Genomic DNA, 18,752 nt, shown 5'->3' with positions numbered 1-18,752 from the left:
TGACTTTCATCCACTAGGCCTCCCTCAAGGGAAAGGACCTCCCATTCCTACATCCATCTGAAGATTGACTTTCATCCACTAGGCCTCCCTCAAGGGAAAGGACCTCCCATTCCTACATCCATCTGAAGATTGAGTCGGATCTATCGGGCCTGCTTCAAAGGATAGAGCTTTCCTTCCCTGCATCCATCAGCCATCTCTCCTTCCATCACTCTCAGCAGCTGGGACCTTGAGCAAAGGCTTCCAATCCCACCCCTTCCTTCTCTATTAAATCCCTTGTGCCTTGTGATACTTAGGCAATATTACCAAGTACAGTTGGCTATTATATTGCTACTTTTGTCATTGTTATATTTTCTTCTTTTGATTATCGCTTACTAAATCCTTTCCTCCCATGGCTCCACGCATCTCTCCTAACTTGATCCCTATTCGACCTCTTCCTATCTCCCAGCTTCCATTCCTCTGTTCACTCTGGAACTGTCGCTCTGTTGCTCCGAAAGCGACTGCTGTCCATGATCTTTTTCTCTCTAGATCATTTAACCTTCTCGCTCTTACTGAAACCTGGCTCCCGGCCCATGACACTGCTACCTCCGCTGCCCTTTCTTTTGGCGGTCTCTCATTCACTCACACAAGCCGCCCTGAGGGTCGAGGAGGAGGGGTCGGTATACTATTGTCCAATTCCTGCCAGTTTCAAGTTCTCTCTTTCCCCCCCAGCTATTGTTTCTCTTCATTCGAGTCTCACTGTATTCGACTCTTTTTTCCTTTACAGCTCCGGGTTGCTGTCATCTATCGCCCTCCTGGTTCTGCTACCCAATTCCTATCTGACTTTGAATCTTGGCTGACATTTTTTCTATCTGATACAGTCCCTTCTCTAATCCTAGGTGACTTTAATATTCACCTTGACAATCCCAACAATCCTTCTTCATCTCGCCTTAGATCCCTGTTTGCTTCTTTTGGCCTTCAGCCTCATTCTAACTCCTCAACCCATTCCTCTGGTCACTGTCTCGACCTAATTCTTGCTGCTAAGTGCGTCATTTCCGACTACCTGGCATCTGATTTTCCATTGTCTGACCATCATTTAATTTCTTTTACTCTTACTTATATCCCACCTCCTCGTCGTACTGTCCAGCGCCATTTCCGCGACCTTCAGTCTGTTAACTCTGACCATCTCAGTCAGACTTTGAATTCATCTCTCTCTTCTCTTGATCTTGGGGACTCTGCTGATTCAGCAATGTCTTTATTTAATTCCACTCTTTCTTCAACTCTTGACAGCTTTGCTCCTGTATCTGTACGTGTGTCTTCCCCCATGACTAGGCCTCAGCCCTGGCTCACTCCCACTATCAGGTACCTCCGGTCCTGCTCTCGAGCGGCTGAACGTCTTTGGAAAAAGTCTAGGGAACCGGCCGATTTCATTCATTATAAATTCATCCTTTTATCTTTTTCACGCGCTCTGTCTATGGCAAAACAGAACTATTTTAAATCACTGATCTGCGCTAATGAGAGGCGCCCGCAGCGTTTGTTCTCCTGCTTCAATACACTACTCAAACCTTCCTCTCCCCCTGTCTTCTCATCTTTTTCCCCCACTGACTTCGCCAACTACTTCATCACAAAAGTCACTACTATTCGATCTGAAATAGTTCCTCCCGACTTGCCCCCTACCACTAACCTCCTGGTACCTTCTACTAATAAACTCTCTGTGTTTGCCCCTGTTTCTCTGGATGAACTCTCTAAGCTGCTAAATTCTTCCAAACCAACTACCTGTTCTCTTGATCCTATTCCCTCCCGTCTCCTAATCTCTATAGCCCCTTCTCTTCTGCCCTCGCTCCTCTATATCTTTAATCTCTCTCTCTCTTTGGGTTCCTTCCCTTCTGACTTCAAACATGCTCTCGTTTCCCCAATTCTGAAGAAACCCTCTCTCGACCCCTCTTCTTTGTCTAGCTATCGTCCAATTTCTCTTCTTCCTTTTCTTTCTAAGGTCCTAGAACGGGTCGTTTATTCTCGCTGTATTAAGTTTCTTGAAGCCAACTCCATCCTAGACCCCTTCCAATCTGGCTTCCGCCCACGGCACTCTACAGAGACAGCCCTCACCAAGATCTCAAATGATCTCTTGCGGGCCAAGGCAAACGGCCTCTACTCTATTCTCATTCTTCTCGATTTGTCTGCAGCCTTTGACACTGTTGATCACTGTCTCCTGGTCGATTTACTTTCTGACCTTGGGTTCGCCGACTCTGCTCTCGACTGGTTTAAATCTTACTTGTCAGATAGATCTTTTGCAGTGGTCACGGGTGGTCAGACTTCATCCTCTGTTCCGCTATCTGTTGGAGTTCCCCAGGGCTCTGTCTTGGGTCCCCTTCTGTTCTCTCTATACACACTGTCTCTAGGTAAACTCATCAGTTCTTTTGGTTTCTCCTATCATTTGTATGCCGACGACACTCAGCTGTATCTCTCCACCCCTGACCTTTCGACGGGGCTTGAACAGCAAGTTTCTTCTTGTCTGACTGCCATCTCTCAGTGGATGCGGCTTCGGCGCTTGAAGCTCAACATGTCTAAGACTGAGCTTCTCGTCTTTCCACCTAAACCCACCCTTCATTATTCCTTTTCTGTTTCTGTCGACGACACTTCTATTCAACTGGTTCATCAAGCCCGCAGTCTTGGCTTCATTTTTGACTCTTCTCTGTCATTTATTCCCCAGATCCAGGCCACCGCCAAGGCCTGTAGATTCTTTCTCCACAACATTGCCAAGATCCGTCCATTCCTCTCAATCTCTACTGCCAAGACTCTAGTCCATGCCCTAGTGGTTTCGCGACTAGATTATTGTAACCTCCTTCTAACAGGGCTTCCTCTTTCACACCTCCATCCTTTAATCTCTGTCCAGTATTCAGCTGCCCGTATTGTCACATCCGCTCGCCGCTTTGACCATGTTTCTCCTCTTTTATCCTCCCTTCATTGGCTCCCCTTCCCCTTTCGCATCCGGTACAAGCTTTTGTTACTGACTTTCAAAGCCCTCCATGGGTTGGCCCCTCCTTACTTATCTGACCTTCTTTCTCCTTACATTCCTACTCGCACCCTCCGCTCTGGTAGTCAGGGTCTCCTGTCACAATGTAGGACTACCACTGCCCCCTCCCGAATTCGTCCCTTCTCGCTTGCTGCCCCTTACTCCTGGAACCTTCTTCCCCCACATGCACACCTCATCACTTCTCTGCCCAGTTTCAAAACTGAATTAAAGACTATATTGTTTAGAGAAGCATTCCCAGAGGTGAGCCCCTCTCTGACCCAGGAAGCCTCCTTCTAACCATCCATCAAGAAGCCAAGCCCTTCCTCCAGTCCATCTGCCTTGGTCCAGGCCTCGGAGGTGGAAAAGATCTGCTGGACCTGATCCTATTCCCCACCACCACTCCCTTCTCCTTTTGTGTCGTGTCTTTTAGATTGTAAGCCTGAGGGCAGGGAACAGTCTGACTAAAAAATTGATGTACAGCGCTGTGTAAACTTACAGCGCTTTATAAATAAAGGTTAATAATAATAATAATAATAATGTATGCATGTATGTTGGGATACAAGCCTAACCTGTATTGTATGGCAAGTTATTATGCAGTAAAGAGCCAGCATGGTGTAACAGTTTGAGCATTGGTCTACAACTCTGGAGACTGAGGCTCAAATCTTTGCTCAGTAATGGAAATCTACTGGGTGACCTTTGGCAAGTCACACTCTTTTAGCCTCAGAGGAAGACAAAGGCAAACCCCTCTAAACAAATCTTGCCAAGAAAACCCTACGATAGTTTCCCCATAGGGTCATCACAGGTTTGTCTCAATTTGAAGGCACAAAAAACCAAAAAATGATACAGCAGGTATAACTCAGTTAACAAAGTACAGTAGATTTTTTTCCTGGGCAAGACTTCTTTAACATAACATTTGGTATCTTAGATAGAATTAACATGGATGAAATAGGGATAGGCTCCTATGTTCCCCAAAGGAAGAGCACTTCAAGATGTTTCAGCAAACCTTTTCTTCAAAACTAACAACATGGGCATGTGGAATGCAACAACCAGGTCAGCTAAGCCTTGCACAAGTAAACAAAAACTTATGAGATCTTCCACAATGCATCGAGACATGCTTTTCTTTCTCTAGTTTCCATTTTTCTTAATATTTTCATTTTGGTGGCCAACCTTCTAGATCTATGGTTTCTTTTAGCACATTGAGGATAGCTGGTGAGGCAAGCTTCTCCTTTTCTCTCTGTTCTGCTGCTTATGCGTGCTCACTAAGGAATTCTAGAAGCAGCTGCTGTTTATCCTGCTGTTGTAGGCAGGCACACAGCTACATTATGACAGTAAAACCACACTCTTTCCCTGTTCAAGCTTTATTGCATTGTTTAATGCAGATATGCTGCTACAAGCTGACACTAAAAGTCTGTGTTTCTCCAGCCCTCCTTCACCACTGTCCCAATGCGGATGCTGCTAAAAAACAAACTTCTAGCTAAACAGTGGACAAAGACAAAAAAAGTTAGAGTTGGGCAGGAATTTAAAAGACTTTGTAAAAAGGAACTTCTGTGCCAGAGGCATTGTTAACTGAGGTACGCTTGTATAGTTCAGTCACAGAGGTCATATTTTGTATCCAGAAAGTACTGTCCTTGGCATCTTCCATTAAAAGGATCAGGCAATAAGTAAAAGAAAAAGACCTCTAGAGAGAAAGCTACTTCCAGTCTGGGTGAACAATACATGACTAGATAGGAAAATAATGTGATTTTGCAAAAAGCAGGTTTCCAGGTTTTGTACACTTGTCCCTCTGTATCCACGGATTCTGCATCCATAGATTCAACCAATATTGCCAAATAATATTCCCAAATAAAATCCAAAAAAACAAGCCTTGGTTTTGCCATTTTATATAAGGGACACTATTTTACTGTGCCATTATATATAATAAGAACCGAGCAACCATGGATTTTGCTATCCATGGGGAGTCCTGGAACCAAACCCCAGCAGATACCAAGAGCCCATCAAAGTGATGGGGCTAGCACACATAGTGAGTAGTACTAGGCCCAGTGGGTTTAGATCTGGGAAGACCTGGCATAAATTATTCAGGTCCTGATACTTAATGGGTTTAAAGATTACCTTCCAAGACAAACTGCTGAAAAGCTTTTCCTAGTTCTAGGAAAAACAGAATGTTTATGTGACTGTATTTATAGTTTTATTTTATATTCCATAAAGTCATCTAGAAATGGCAGTGCTCTAGATGTCTATCCAAATTTGTTTGCATTCCTTTCAGGAGAGGATCTCTTGTGCTCACAGTACTATTTCTGTCATGTTGGTTGGAGGCTTTTATACAAATCTCATAAACTATATACCTCATCAATTTTATGGCATCATAAAAACAGGGAGGTGGTCTCACTGGCCTGCTCATAAAGACACCACTGCTTTTCACTCACTGACAACTTTACAACCCCATATCATATGGCAATCACTTGGCCCTGGTCTTTATAGGCCCCCTTTAAAAACAGCCAAAAAATATCCCAATACATAGAGTCATTTTTCATCTCTCCAGCTTTCATTTATGGTCAAATAACCCAGCCCTTGTTTAAAGAGAGTCTCCTAGTAGATCAACATTACAACTCTCCACTTGCAGCCCTTTGGAGATAAAGACAGCTTACAAGCCATTTATGAAAGCTCACTAAGGGCTCAATAAAGTCCATGGTTTTTCGAGTAGCTAAGAAGAATGTCAAGAACAAGAGTTAGAGACAAACTCTTGGCAAACTACCATACAAGGCTGCTGGTCTGACATTCAATCATAATGATAGGTCATAGAATCATGCCACGCTTCAAAACAGTGAATAAGAGAAATGGCAGGCAGGGAGGGGAGAATCATATAATTTTTTGGAGCAAATAGCTGCAGCTATAGTGAAGGCAGGCTTTTCATTGGATGTGTCATGGAGGTGAAGGGGTTATTCACCATGAGCTCAATCCCCATCAGGCTACTGAGAGGCTGGTTTTATTTAATTTTATGTATTTATTTTTTTAAAAATAAATCAGCATGCTAAACATTTAACAAAATCTGTTCTTCGATCATGTGGCTGGATATATAATTGGTGAAAAATTCAAGCACAATCCTAATTTATCAAGATTGCTAAAGGCCTGCTGAGCTGACACTAGATCAGTTGAAGTTGTGCTGAATCGAAATTTCATTCATGCTAGGGGTCTTGAAAGTTATTCAAAACTGCTCTCATCCCAGCATTACATGTGCAGGTATAGAAGCTGTTTTGGGAAAGGTTTAGATATAACATAACTAGTTTTTCCTATCTCAGACAACAAAGTAATCCCTAAAATCAGCAAGGAGAAAGAGTTAGGCCAGCATAGGAGCAGTTCAGAGCTAGCAGAATAGCTGCCTATTCCTAACCTCATATAGCTGACATATATTTAAGTTAGCATTGCACTATAGGGTAAGTATGAGGTGGATGAACCTGGATTTAGTACATGGGATGCGATCTTAAACTGAGTTAGATTCCGATCCATCTATTGCTTACAGTAGATGGCAGCACATCTCAGTCTTCCTAAACTTTACCTGGTAATGCCAACAACTGGACTAGGCACCATTTGAATGTAAAACACATAGTCTTGCTAGTGAAATATGTCCTCCCCACTCTCTAAACCATGTCTCTTTTCACCTGTCAATCCTACCTCTCCCCTACAACATTTAGATTGATAATGTTATGAACTTGACATTTTCCTGAAATAAGGACTGGTCTGAACATTAGGCAGAGTGTGGTTACCATCTCAGGCAGATGCTGGGTGCAGTGCAGTATCGCTATACTTGTGCTTCCTCCCAAGCCCTCTGGGTATTCCTCTTTCCTAGGCCCTGTTTGCAAAGGCCAAATAAACCAGCCTCCCCCTTGGCCTCTCAGGTAACACAGGTTCCAGTCCCCAAGTATGGCATGAACAATCAAGATGTCTGGGCCATTCAGAACCAAACCTGGGGTGTACCCCTCTTAACACCATTTTTTAAAAGTCCCCAGTTGCTCCAGATCTTCTAAGCAGCTGTTCGCACATGTGTCCTGTTGTGCCACCCTGTGTGGTTGCTGCTACTACAGGTTACTTTGCTCTGAAATCAGAATGAGACACCCAGTTTTGTGATCAAGGCTGGACCCCTCATTCTAATCTCAGATGCAAGTGATTCACTGCGCCTATGCCAGGCAGCACAGTGGGACACATGTGCAAACAGCCACCCAGAATCAGAACAGAGGGCTAAGGTAATGCGGGAAGGTCAAGGTAACTCTAGGGGCAGGATACTCTAGGCTGCCCCCAAAGAATACTGGCCAGTGCAGATAGCACCCTGGAGAAAATAGCTGAGTATGCCACAAAACCTTCTTTTTCCAAACAAACTTGCCTGCTGCCTCATGTATAATATACTGTCATATCACTAGGGTTCAAAGAAGAGTAACTACCAGTTCGATCAACTTCTGAACATCAGAAGGATGTTCCATCTTGTCCTTCAGTGCAGACAGGAAAAAGTCTTGGGCAAGCCCTGACTGAGAGGCAAGAAGAGATTTCTCTAGAATGAAATAATAACTCCTTTGGGGAGCCAGGCTCTACAACTAGTTCACACAACTGATCCAAGATCCTGCCACTTCAGAAAGCAGGAGGATGAGAAGAGAGAAGATGCGGCTGGGATTCTTTCTCATATTTGCACAAAATGGCAGCAGGCAGCAACATACCAAAGCAAAATGCTTGAAGAGTGCACAACTGCAACACAATTTAAATGCAAAAACATGAATATATAGTGGAAATCATGAACTAGATAAACTACAGCCACTGAGAATATCTAAATATGTATAAAATGTGGACTTTAAAAAAATGTTCTGTTTGCTTTGACAAATAAAAAAAAGTTTCACGCCTCGATATGAAAGTATATAGACAGGATAATCTCTACATAAGAGAAGATTCACTTAGCCTACAGACAGGAATTAACTGTTACATTTTTCCTTTTCTCTCTCAATTGCATAAGAATTTACCTTTGGGGCAGTCTCCTTGCCTTAAAAGGAATTTTTCACATGTACAAGATGATGTTATTCCAAAAGAGAAAATTAGATGCCAACTACTGTATCTATTCCTCATATCTATGTATTCCTCATTAATTCTTATACTTTTTGATGTTGACTGCCTCTGTGCACATTAATTCTTATCCATGTCCTTTAAGCATTTTGATGTTTAATGCCTAAGGTTGATTTAATTGGTCATTCCATATTATGCTTCTTCTCATTGTTGTTATTTACCACTAAGTCAGGTTGGACTTATGACAAGCCCTATGAATAAGGCACTTTTAATAGCCCCAGTTCATAAAGCATACTGGGAGAAAGTGGTAAACCAGTAAGAAAAACCAATATGGAAATATCATGCCAATGGTATAGACTAGAACAGAAACTGTATGCTCGCCCTTTGTTATAGTTCTTCAAAATATAGCAAGCAACTCTGGTAATGTCAACTTGGCAGAGAAGCAGAGGATGGAATGCAACAAGGGAGACAAAACTATGAGGCCTAATGCAAACATGGCTGATAAAGTGGTGCCTCGCTATGCCTAGTTATGGCTAGTGCTTTGTGTACTTGGAAACCTCCCAAGTTCATACAGAACTCCTGAACTCTGAATGTCTCATTGATGTCACAAGGCCTAATACATCCCTCTGCCAAAAGGTACCCTCTATTTTCCAGTTGCCAGATAACATGGAGGTCATTGTGGGATAGTAGTAAATGACTTGTTTAGTGCACATGTTCTAAAAATGTGACCTGCTAATTAATGACACTGTATCTATGTAGAGTTAGGATGCTCTATAATTATCCTATTGAAAAGTATATAAGCATGAATGTCTGTTTCCTTTCTTTGTGTCAATCTTTTGGGTCGCAAAACCACTGGCATCTATTGGCAGCAGCAAATAAAGCTACAAATCCTCTTCCCTCCTATGTGGAAAACTGGCCTAACTGCACCAGAGCAAGGAACTCATATTTTTGGGGATATCGTGGTCATCAACTGCCCTCCTCAGCTCTTACAAACCGAAGGCCACTGCTTCCTTTATTGAATTAATCCACCTGTAGTGGATTGAGCCATGTCAATCTCATGGTATGTCCAAAGTATAATAGCTTCATTTCAAGTCATCTTGGTTTCTTGTAAAAGTTCGGGCCTGATTTGCTCTAGAAGCCATTTATCTTTCTAGTAGTCCATGGTATCCATACTCCTTTTGGCACTATCTCTCCATGGTAGTAGGACTGCATACTTCTATGAGGAACAAGGCTATGCTGACAGTAGCAGTGTTGCTGGTAGGGTCTTCCAAGTCAGATAGGCTTTTGCTGAGGAGCCGGACTAAATGGGCCAAAACTACTGGGCAGCAGCAGGGGGTAATTTGTATCTTTTTGGAATATTTTCAAGCTATGGGTGGTTTTATCCATGGTTGAATCCATGGATATGGAGAGCCAACTGTATTGTTTTGAACATAATTTGATGCTCGCTGCCTTTGTGTCAATCCCAGTCCCTGTTTCGCACACAATTAGGTGTTCAGTGGCTTCAATATATTCAATATATCTAGTTCATCATTTTCATTATATAGTCGTGTATTTGTAATTACATTGTTTTGTAGTGAATGTGTTCTTTAAGCATAAATTTTGATATGCTTTCCCCTGACATCTGGTTTTCCCTATGCAAGGTTTGAAAGTTTAAAATATATAAAACCACACATACATCCAGACTTGAGAGTCCAGGGATATTTGTGCTGTTTGTAGAATGTAGGCCTATGCTTTTGCAGATTTTACTCTCTCTCGGTCAGATGCACCAGTGTTAATGATTATGGAAAGTGCACCCAGAGCTGCTCTTAACTAAGGAGATGTTCGATAGCCTCTGTATCTCACCATTTTTGTTTGCGTGTCCTCTAAACTTTTTGTAGGACCTCAGCTCTTGCATGGCTAACCTTTTCTCCCTCTTTCACATTTCTCTCTTTCTTTTCAAAGTCTGATTAATAGTTGAAGGGTGAGCCACACATACATACCCATCACCAACAGCACATGGGCTACTAAGTCATCTTCTGGGTGAGCAGCAACAAAGGCTTGGGTAGAATTGTCTCTTTATGCCTTTCAGCTATTTGAAGCTGTTTATCTTTCTTCAAGCCTGAAAGTCTGTAACTGAGTGATGTGCATAAGGAGACAGTCTTGAGATAAGAGTCCCTTGTTTTTGCATTCCTGCCACTTTCCCCTATGTCAGATTAGCAAAGGGAGGGATTGGCTATAGTGCAGGATCTAGAAGTTACTGAGGTTCAGGTGGGAGACCATTCAGAGCCTACAATGTTGGTTTCAGGTCTGCACTGGGGTGGGCAAGGTGTGTTTTCTGAGAGACCCTCATCCTCTGCACTGCTGGTATCACTTCCCATTCACTTAATTGCTAATTCCAATAGACTATGATCTATTATTTTGTACTGCAAACTTCTATGACTACAGTGATACTGTATATAAATATAGTTAGCTAATGATAAAGTTAGCATTGCAAATCATAATATCCGGCTACATCATGGCCCTCTTCACATAAAAGCAGGCATCTTTGACTTAGTGATTTCTGCCTTAGCAGTACTTAGAGCTGAATCAAGCAGTGCTATTTGTGTAGCTGCAGAAATAAGCTTCTGTGTGGACAAGAGATAGATGTACTGCAGAACAGGGAAACCCAAAAGCCACAGAGACCTAAGTGTATAAAGGTTTGTCCTGGATTTTGCAATTCCTTATTCCCCTTTAAAGGAAAAAAAAAAGTTATTGAAAAAAGCCCCATTGGTATCCCTTCCCATGCCCATCTCCCCCACCACACCCCACAGCCCCAGCACCATCCTTTCAGACATTGATCACCCTTACCTATTGAGCTGAGGAGTAGCTTGTCTCGACAACACTGCCCAGATAGCTGAGATTAATCAAAAACAAAGCAGTTATCAACACCCGCACGGAGCCAAGCTCCACAAGACATCAGCAAGTCAAAAGGAAAACAAAATCCAAAAGGAAGAGTAAGGGGAAAGAAACTGAAACACAAGAAACAAACAATACTGGAAAAAGAAAAGGGGAAAGAAACAGAAATGAAAGAAAAGATGACTAAAGCTTATAGGAGTTATGGCTTCAAAGCACAGACAACAGGGAACTAGCACATAGGGCACATCTGCACTACAGACTTAAACCAGTTCAACAGTCATTTCCCCTTCCAAGACAACCCAAGAAATTGCAATTCTATGAGTAGGGTAGGGCCAGCCCCAGCATTATTAAGCAGGTGATGCAATTGATTTGGGAGTACGTATCATTAAGAGGAAGCAAGCAGTCACTTATTTGATGATGATATTATATTATTATTATTATTATTATTGTTATTATTATTATTATTATTTTATCAACAGGTGAGGGGCCAAATAAATTTTCATCCTGACTAAACAAAATGTCAACAGCCTCCTGTAACACAGTAAGGACAGGCTAGGAATTGGTAATGGAAAATGTTCAGCACATTAAAAACAAAAGCACAAAAGTATCCTACTCAGTCCTACAATTTCCACGATTCTTTGGGAGAAGCTATGACCGTTAATTTGGTATGAAAACTGACATAAGGGTTGTAGTGTAGACATCCCTTCTAGAAAGTCCTGAGCTTTTCCCATAAATGAACTTTTTGAGTGTGTCCTAGATCCAGGGGGTTGGAGATTATCTATCCAAGTAAGAGGTTAGTTTCATTTTGTTAGTAGTTATGGTCACCTCAGTTCTTTAGTGCAAATACACCTCTCTTGATCGACAGGCCCAATCTCCTGAAAGCAACTACCAGTCATGCTGAATGGGTTCCTAAAGAGTTAAAAGCTTCCAGGTACCAGAGAGTGTAAGTGAAATGCAAGGGGGCATTGCAAGGGTGTAAAAGCCAGCCTCCCACACTACACTCGAATGTTGCAGCTTTTTCTACAGTGACACTACCAGCAGCAACCAGTACTTGCTCACATTCCAAGCAAACCGCATGTGCTATCACCCCACCTTTCTTCTTGCTGCTCTCCCCGCTCTACGTGTGTTTGCTTCTACAAGTGTTTGTATCAAGCCATTAACCACTCTTTTCCACAAGGTCAGGGTCCAAAAGGGAAGGGGAAGTTCAAATTCCACTACATGGAGAACAGAAAATTTGTTTTAACAAAGACAAAAGGATGGAAGGAGAGCACGCGCCTACAGGTGCTGTGAAAGACAGAGGTGTGGGGAAAAGAAGGAAGAGACAGAAAGAAAGACACACTTTGCCTGGTGCAACCCTGGTACCTGGAAAACCAACTGCTGGAGATAAGGCCAGCTGCAATCCCTTTCATGGACAGGATCCGAGAATGTTGGCAGCTTCCTGATTTGACTTCTGTGTGTTTTTTGGTGGATTTGGTATTTTTTTGTCCTCTCCTTACAAGTTGTTCTTGTGGCTAATGTCTTGTTCTTTCACTTTGCCCAAGTCTTGGGGGAGCTGCAGCACCCCTTTTGGAGATGGTGTGGTAAAAGGCAGCTTGTGTGGCCATGTTTCATTCATGGTGGATGGCAAACCCTCTCGGGGGGAAAGGATGTGATGAAGGCAAAGAGCAGCCTCAAGGCTTTAATGTCCCAGGAAAGTAAACAGCCAGGAACTAGAAGAGGAAAATACTGGTAATTTCTGGGTTCATTTACCCAGTACAAAATAAACTCCCTGAACTTGTAATGTTTAGGCATTAGGACCTTTTTTACTCATCCCAGCACAAAGCTCCCCAAAACAATAGCAAGCCGGAATTCCTGTTTGTTGTGAGAGGGGGAAGTGACGATTTAGCTAATAAATAACCCACAAGCACAAAGATAAAGCATTCTCTTGATCTAACCTACTAAGAAGAGCAGTGGCAGACATGGGGGCAGGGGGGCAACCCAACAATGCAAACTTGACTAGAGAAAATAAAAAATCCTACTATTGCCAACTGGAGGTCATCTCCAAAAAGGATGCTGCAGTGTGCCTAGATCAAGATGATGGTGGCAGGGGAAGAGCTTATGGGAAGGGATGGGAGCAGGTGAGGTGGGGAGGGAAAGGAGGGCTGGGTAAAAGGGAAGCAAGCAATTCCCACACACACACACTTACCCCGAACTGGTTGTCGGTGTTGGCTCTGGTCTAAGAATCTCCTCCCCAGTCCTCCTTGGTGAGGAAATTTGTCCAAAGACATCCATGGGCTCCACAGGCAGGGAAGGACACTGAGAAGGGGGATAACTAGTGGCCAAAGAGGTGAAGGCCATGGGAGGTCTGAAACTGGGGCTGCCTCCCCGGCTACTCTGGGCAGGAGATCCTGTGGATGGAGTGGATTTGCGGGAGAAGCTGACTGCCGCTGGAGGCTGTAGGGTGATTTCAGACATCTCTGCCTGCTGGATGAGGCCTGGTCGTGGTCTGGCACGTGCTGTCAGCTCTGGGGAGCTAGTGCGGGAGCTGAGGGGGCTTTGGGTCAGGGGGGAAAGCCTTGAAGGTTGTAGCACCACCTGATGTAAACTGGGCTCAGCCCTCCTGATTTGCCGAGGGCTGGGCCGAGGTCTAGGTTGGGGGTCATACCACCTGGTGTCCAAGCCGAATGTGCTTGTGCCGCTGTGGCTGACTGACTCGGACGGCCCATGGTAAGGCAACACAGGTATCCCCATGCCTTGACTGGTATGTCGTAGCTGCCCTTGACTCGCCATTGGTTGCATAGGTTTGTCCTGCCATTTGGTGGCGGTGGGCACAGAAGGTTGGCTCCTGCTTGGTGACTTGCCAGTCCAACTCTTTGGTGCCTCCAGGGCCAGAATGCCAGGATAGGCGGTGGGGACCTGGAGGGAGGAGGGTGGCGGTCCCCTAGGAAGACTGGCCTTTGGCTGCACACACTCAACCATTTCACACTGGTGGAGCTGGTGAGGAAACATGATAGGTGAAGATTCCAGGCCACTGAAAGGGAACTCAGCTCTGCCCCATGGCTCAGGGGACCGGCCCCCTGTTGGAGTCTGGGTCAGGGGCAGTGTGCTGTTGGAAGCATTCTCTCCATTCTCCTCAGGGATGGTGGGGTGGCCAAATGGACCCTCAGGGTGCAGAGGAGGGGAGGACATGACAGAACTGAGAGGGCTGACCTCTGGCATGTAGAAAGGTGGTGGGTCCATCTCCCCGGGGCTGCTGCTGCTGAGGTAACCATAGTATGGCCCATGGTGGAATGGCCTAGGGGCTGGAGGCCTAGCCTGACCAGTGGCTTGGAGGCTGCTTGTCCCCTCCAGGCCCCGATGAAATCTGGGACTGTATGCTGGTGGCTGAAGGTATGACTCCTGGCTGGAGGAAAGAGGTGTCAGCTGGGATTTGAGGGCTGCCACAGAAGCTGGCATGACAGGGTCATCGTTTTCTTCATCTGACTGACGAAACTCCGGGTACATGTCCGTCTCCTCCACAAAGGGGAATCCCTCTATCCGCCGAGTCTTAAGTGAAGGCTCCATCTCTGAAGGGTCCATGACAAAGCGTCCATCTGGCCCACGGCTGATAAGTTCAATGGGGGTGGTTGCCTCAGCTTCTGCCTCAGCCTTGGAAACACTGTATTTCTTGCTGCTGATGGCTCGCTTGGTCTTCTTATAAAGAGACAGCTCTTTCTCCTTGCTGGGGCTCAGCATCCTCTTTCCAGGAGGGCCTTGGTCATCAGAGGACTCAGAAGGGGGACGGAGAGTGCGGATGCTTTCAGGACTCACCTTACCCGAGGACAACCTAGACCAGAAGAACCAAAGAAAAGGTGGAAAGGTCACAGAAAAGGAAGACAATCTGCTCAGCATCACAGCTAGGACAGAAGTTGGCTGGGCACAAAAGAACAGAAAGATTTAACTACTGGTAAAAAGAACAAGGGAGGGGACTGTGGTATGGTGTGTGTGTGTTGTGTGTGTTTACAAAGTCAAAATAGCCTAAACACTGGATGTAACCGAATGTTAGCCAATGTATGAACAGGAGAATGTATAATTGTAACAATCTTGGGGGGGAAATTGCTTGTTCACTCTTCTATCTCTTTTTCTTCTCATCTATTTTTTGAACTTTCATTTTGGGACTTCCTATCTTTGGGGGAAATAATTCCCCCAGCCAGCACAGCCATGAGGCTTGCTTAGCCACTAGCCATGTTGACTGAGGACTCTGGGACTTGATGTCTAGAAAGCAACTTTTTTCAAGCTCTGGTTGTTTCTAACTTCATGCTTTGAGACTTAATCCACTGAGTTACAGTTGCTTGCCTCAGCTTCAGAGTGTTCATCATGCACAAAATGAATCACTTTGTATGTAATCACTTTCAACTGGCCAACAGCATAATGCCTTGGGCAAGACTAGGTAACAACAACAACACCCAAGCCTTAAACAGAGCTTAAGTTTCTGTTTCAGTTAGGGTAAGAAGGTGATACCACCTACCATCTGCTCCTCAGGATGTAGCCCAAGCTCCTGTGGTCCTTAGGAATCAGATCTGTTGCAAGCCCCTACCTCTAGCAACTGAATTCAGAGTATCCAGAAAAGAGAATACTTTAAGGCTGGATTCAGTATTCCTGCCCATTGCCTTGTCCTGACCTAATCATGTCGCAGACAATGGCTAATTATTTTCTTCTAATTAAAATATTGTCTTTGCCCTGTAACAGCCTAAGGGTATCCTTATGGAGAGATCCGAACATAGGTAAGTGGAATAGTTTCAAACTGCCTAAATGACCCAAACGATGTGTAATCTTTTTGTGGTGCAGGATGCTGGATCTGCACAATGGTAGTTTTCTTTTTTTCAGGACACACACACACGTGTGTGTGTACAGGTCTGTGATTCACTGAAAAGAAGTTCACCTGGAATAAGTAGCAGTTACTCCATAAAACATAGTTTTTGTTGAAAAAAGAGCACGTAAACAAGATGCCAAAATGGTGTTCTGCCATGTCCACTTCAGAGAGAAAGAATAATACTGTATTTTATAACTGACCCCCACTCTCTCTCTCTCTAGCTCTCTCTCACACACATACACAACACACACTCACATTTAAAAAGATTCTCTTAATTCTCTTCTTATACTAAGTGAGAGCACTAGGCTATGATGCTCAATTTTGTTTGCAATGCCTGGCAGTAGCTATCCAGGATTTTGGAACAAGGTGTAGATTGTGTCCATCAACTTCTGCATACAAAGCATGTGCTCTCTCACTAAGCTACAGACATTTCTAAACCAGCACAGCTAAACAATTCCAAGTGCAGTTCAGAAGCTGGTTCTAGAACAATATCCCACTCCTATGTATGTATATAGGACTGAGGTTCAACCCTCTTTCGCTAATGAGCTTGTTTTCCATATACAGGATATTATTTGCATGGTTCTCCTTAGAAGTCAAAAGGACCAATCTAAGGCTATTGTATTTTGGACACATCACAAGTTGGCATTATACTGTATATACATACATACATACATACATACATACATACATAATGCTGAGCAACATAGAAGGCAATAGGAAAAGAAGACCTCATTACAGGTGGATTGAGTCAAAGGAACCACAGTCCTGAGTTTGCCAGACCTTAACAGTACCTTTGAGACAAACTAAAGAGAAGTCGGTCACATGAGTTTTCATAGAACTGAGTCTACTTCCTCAGATGCATGGGAAGTAGACTCAATTCTATGAAAGCTCATGTTACCAACTTGTCTCTTTCAGTTAGTCTCAAAGGTGCTACAAAATCCCTTTGCATACTGATTTTCCAAACTAACGCTAATATGTCGTTAAATTATACTGTAATGTAAGATATGTTCTGTTTCATGTAAGAGCTATTGTTGGGGGGGACTACATCTAATACTCATTTCTTGGAAAAGATCTACAGCATAGAGATACTTACGGAGACTCCAGACTTTTCCGGCAGTGGGTTATTGAGAGAGGAGGGTCTGGAAAAGAATAAATGAAGGGGAGAAAGAACAGATCACTAAAAGGATGCAATAACAACACTGACAAAGGCACATATTTGCTGAATTTTCAATCACAAAGGCCTGTTACAGACAGGCCAAAGAACAGAATAAGAAACTGTTTGGATTCTGTAATGTCATAACTGGTTTTGATACCAAATGGATTCACTCAGTCGCACCAGTTACTTTTGTGGCAGAGTTTTACATCCTCCCCTTACAGCAAATAGAGAACTGAAGCAAGGTTGTTGTTTTTTTCCTTGCTGGAAGAGGTTCCATATGAAGTGGAAAGTACTGTGTCAGAGAGAGTACTAGAAAAGAGTATGACATCAAGTGTTGATGGATGATTCTGTGATTTTGGTTGTGTAAACACAGTGGTAAGCATTCAGGAGTATTGAGTGATGTGGCTCGACTGAAGCAACTAGGCCTTTTTCAGGCACTGTGCAGACAAATTTTGGCTGAAATTTCCCTCCTCACTTTGCTTTGTCCCCCTGCCCTGAACAAGTTTTACAAAACTACAAGTGGTCTTCAAACCATTTCCAATTTTTTTGGAACTCGTATGGCTCATAGTGGGTTCTAGGAATTGAAAATGATTCCCCTAAAGTTTGGTTCAAAACACACTGCAGAAATAATCCAGTTTGAGGCCGCTTTAACTGCCCTGGCTCAATGCTAAGGAATCCTGGAAACTGTAGTGTCCATAAGATATTTAGCCTTCTGTCAGAGAGCTCTGGTGCCACAATAAATTACAGTTCCCAGGCTTCCTTAGCACTGAGCCAGGGCAGTTAAAGCAGTTTCAAATTGGATTATTTCTGTAGTGTGTTTTGGACCTTTGATTAACCTGTTCTATTGCACACTTCCCCAAAGTCAGGCTGTAGTGACATTTAAGGATTATTAATATTTTTGGAAGCCCTATACTAGAAATCGCCTTTGGAAAAGAGGCAACTCAAAGTTGTGCTTCTGTTTACTGACAATGATGCAATATAGCCATTTCATTTTTCTTTGCCAGCTGCATTTTTAAAAAATGCTAGCTGAATAAAGATATCCACTGGGATTTTTCATCTACACCAGTGGTTCTCAACCTTCCTAATGCCGTGACCCTTTAATACAGTTCCTCATTTTGTGGTGACCCCCAACCATACAATTGGAGTGTCTCAGTTCCTAAGACCATCAGAAATATGTGTTTTCCAATGGTCTTAGATGACCCCTGTGAAAGGGTCATTCAACCCCCAAAGGGGTTGCTACCCACAGGTTGGGAATTGCTGATCTACACAATCCCACCCTTCACCTTATACATCCCTATGGACTGCAGCATGGTTCAATTATGCATTCTCTGTTTCGGAAAGTAGTGATTTTTCCCTGTCCTAAGACCCTTTTCATTACACTCCTGAATGAATGTCCACCTGATCCCCGAGAAAGCATACCTTTTTTGCGCTTGAGTTTCCGTTTGCGTTGCTTATTGACAAAGCAGGCAGCTAGAGTGCTGAACAGGATAGCAGCAGCGAGAAAGCAAATGGTGGCAACTATCCCCGCCAGCACAGGCCGGGCCAAACCTTCATCTATCAGGTCTGGCTGTGGAAATATGTCTGGGAAAGACAGAAAACAGAAGGACCTGTCAAGGTGCTGCTCCAAGCACTAAGCATTTGACACAAGTGCTGATAGGATGCTGCCATTTTATCCAGAATAACTGAACAATGCCTCTTTTGGGGTATTTTCACTATCTTTATCTGAATAGATTTCCTATGAGCATTGCTGATGTTCCCATACTACGCTACTTCTAAAGGATTCTATATGATTTTGGACAATATTAAGAATTTCAAATACTTCTGAATCCAACAAAGAAAGAAAGAAAGAAAGAAAGAAAGAC

The 18,752-nt window shown here is 43.6% G+C and overlaps 1 protein-coding gene across 5 annotated transcripts in view; it reads right to left on the bottom strand.

The window, feature by feature from the left end:
• IGSF9B (immunoglobulin superfamily member 9B) overlaps positions 1 to 18,752 on the bottom strand; it is a 140,086-nt gene that overhangs the window by 10,313 nt on the left and 111,021 nt on the right. For 3 of the 5 annotated variants that reach the window (XM_042477404.1, XM_042477405.1, XM_042477407.1), the window contains exons 16-18: positions 18,310 to 18,471; positions 16,828 to 16,873; positions 13,089 to 14,708 (exon numbers count right to left, since the gene is read on the bottom strand). In XM_042477404.1, coding sequence (XP_042333338.1) covers positions 13,089 to 14,708; positions 16,828 to 16,873; positions 18,310 to 18,471 — 1,828 coding nt within the window. Of the gene's footprint in view, positions 1 to 10,855; positions 10,902 to 12,265; positions 12,613 to 13,088; positions 14,709 to 16,827; positions 16,874 to 18,309; positions 18,472 to 18,752 lie in introns of all 5 variants that reach the window. The other 2 variants (XR_006104830.1, XM_042477406.1) reach the window with 2 other exon arrangements.

Source organism: Sceloporus undulatus, chromosome 6, assembly GCF_019175285.1.
Source record: "Sceloporus undulatus isolate JIND9_A2432 ecotype Alabama chromosome 6, SceUnd_v1.1, whole genome shotgun sequence".
In the NCBI taxonomy this organism is placed as follows: Eukaryota; Metazoa; Chordata; class Lepidosauria; order Squamata; family Phrynosomatidae; genus Sceloporus; species Sceloporus undulatus.
This window is presented reverse-complemented; position numbering and strand designations above follow the sequence as displayed.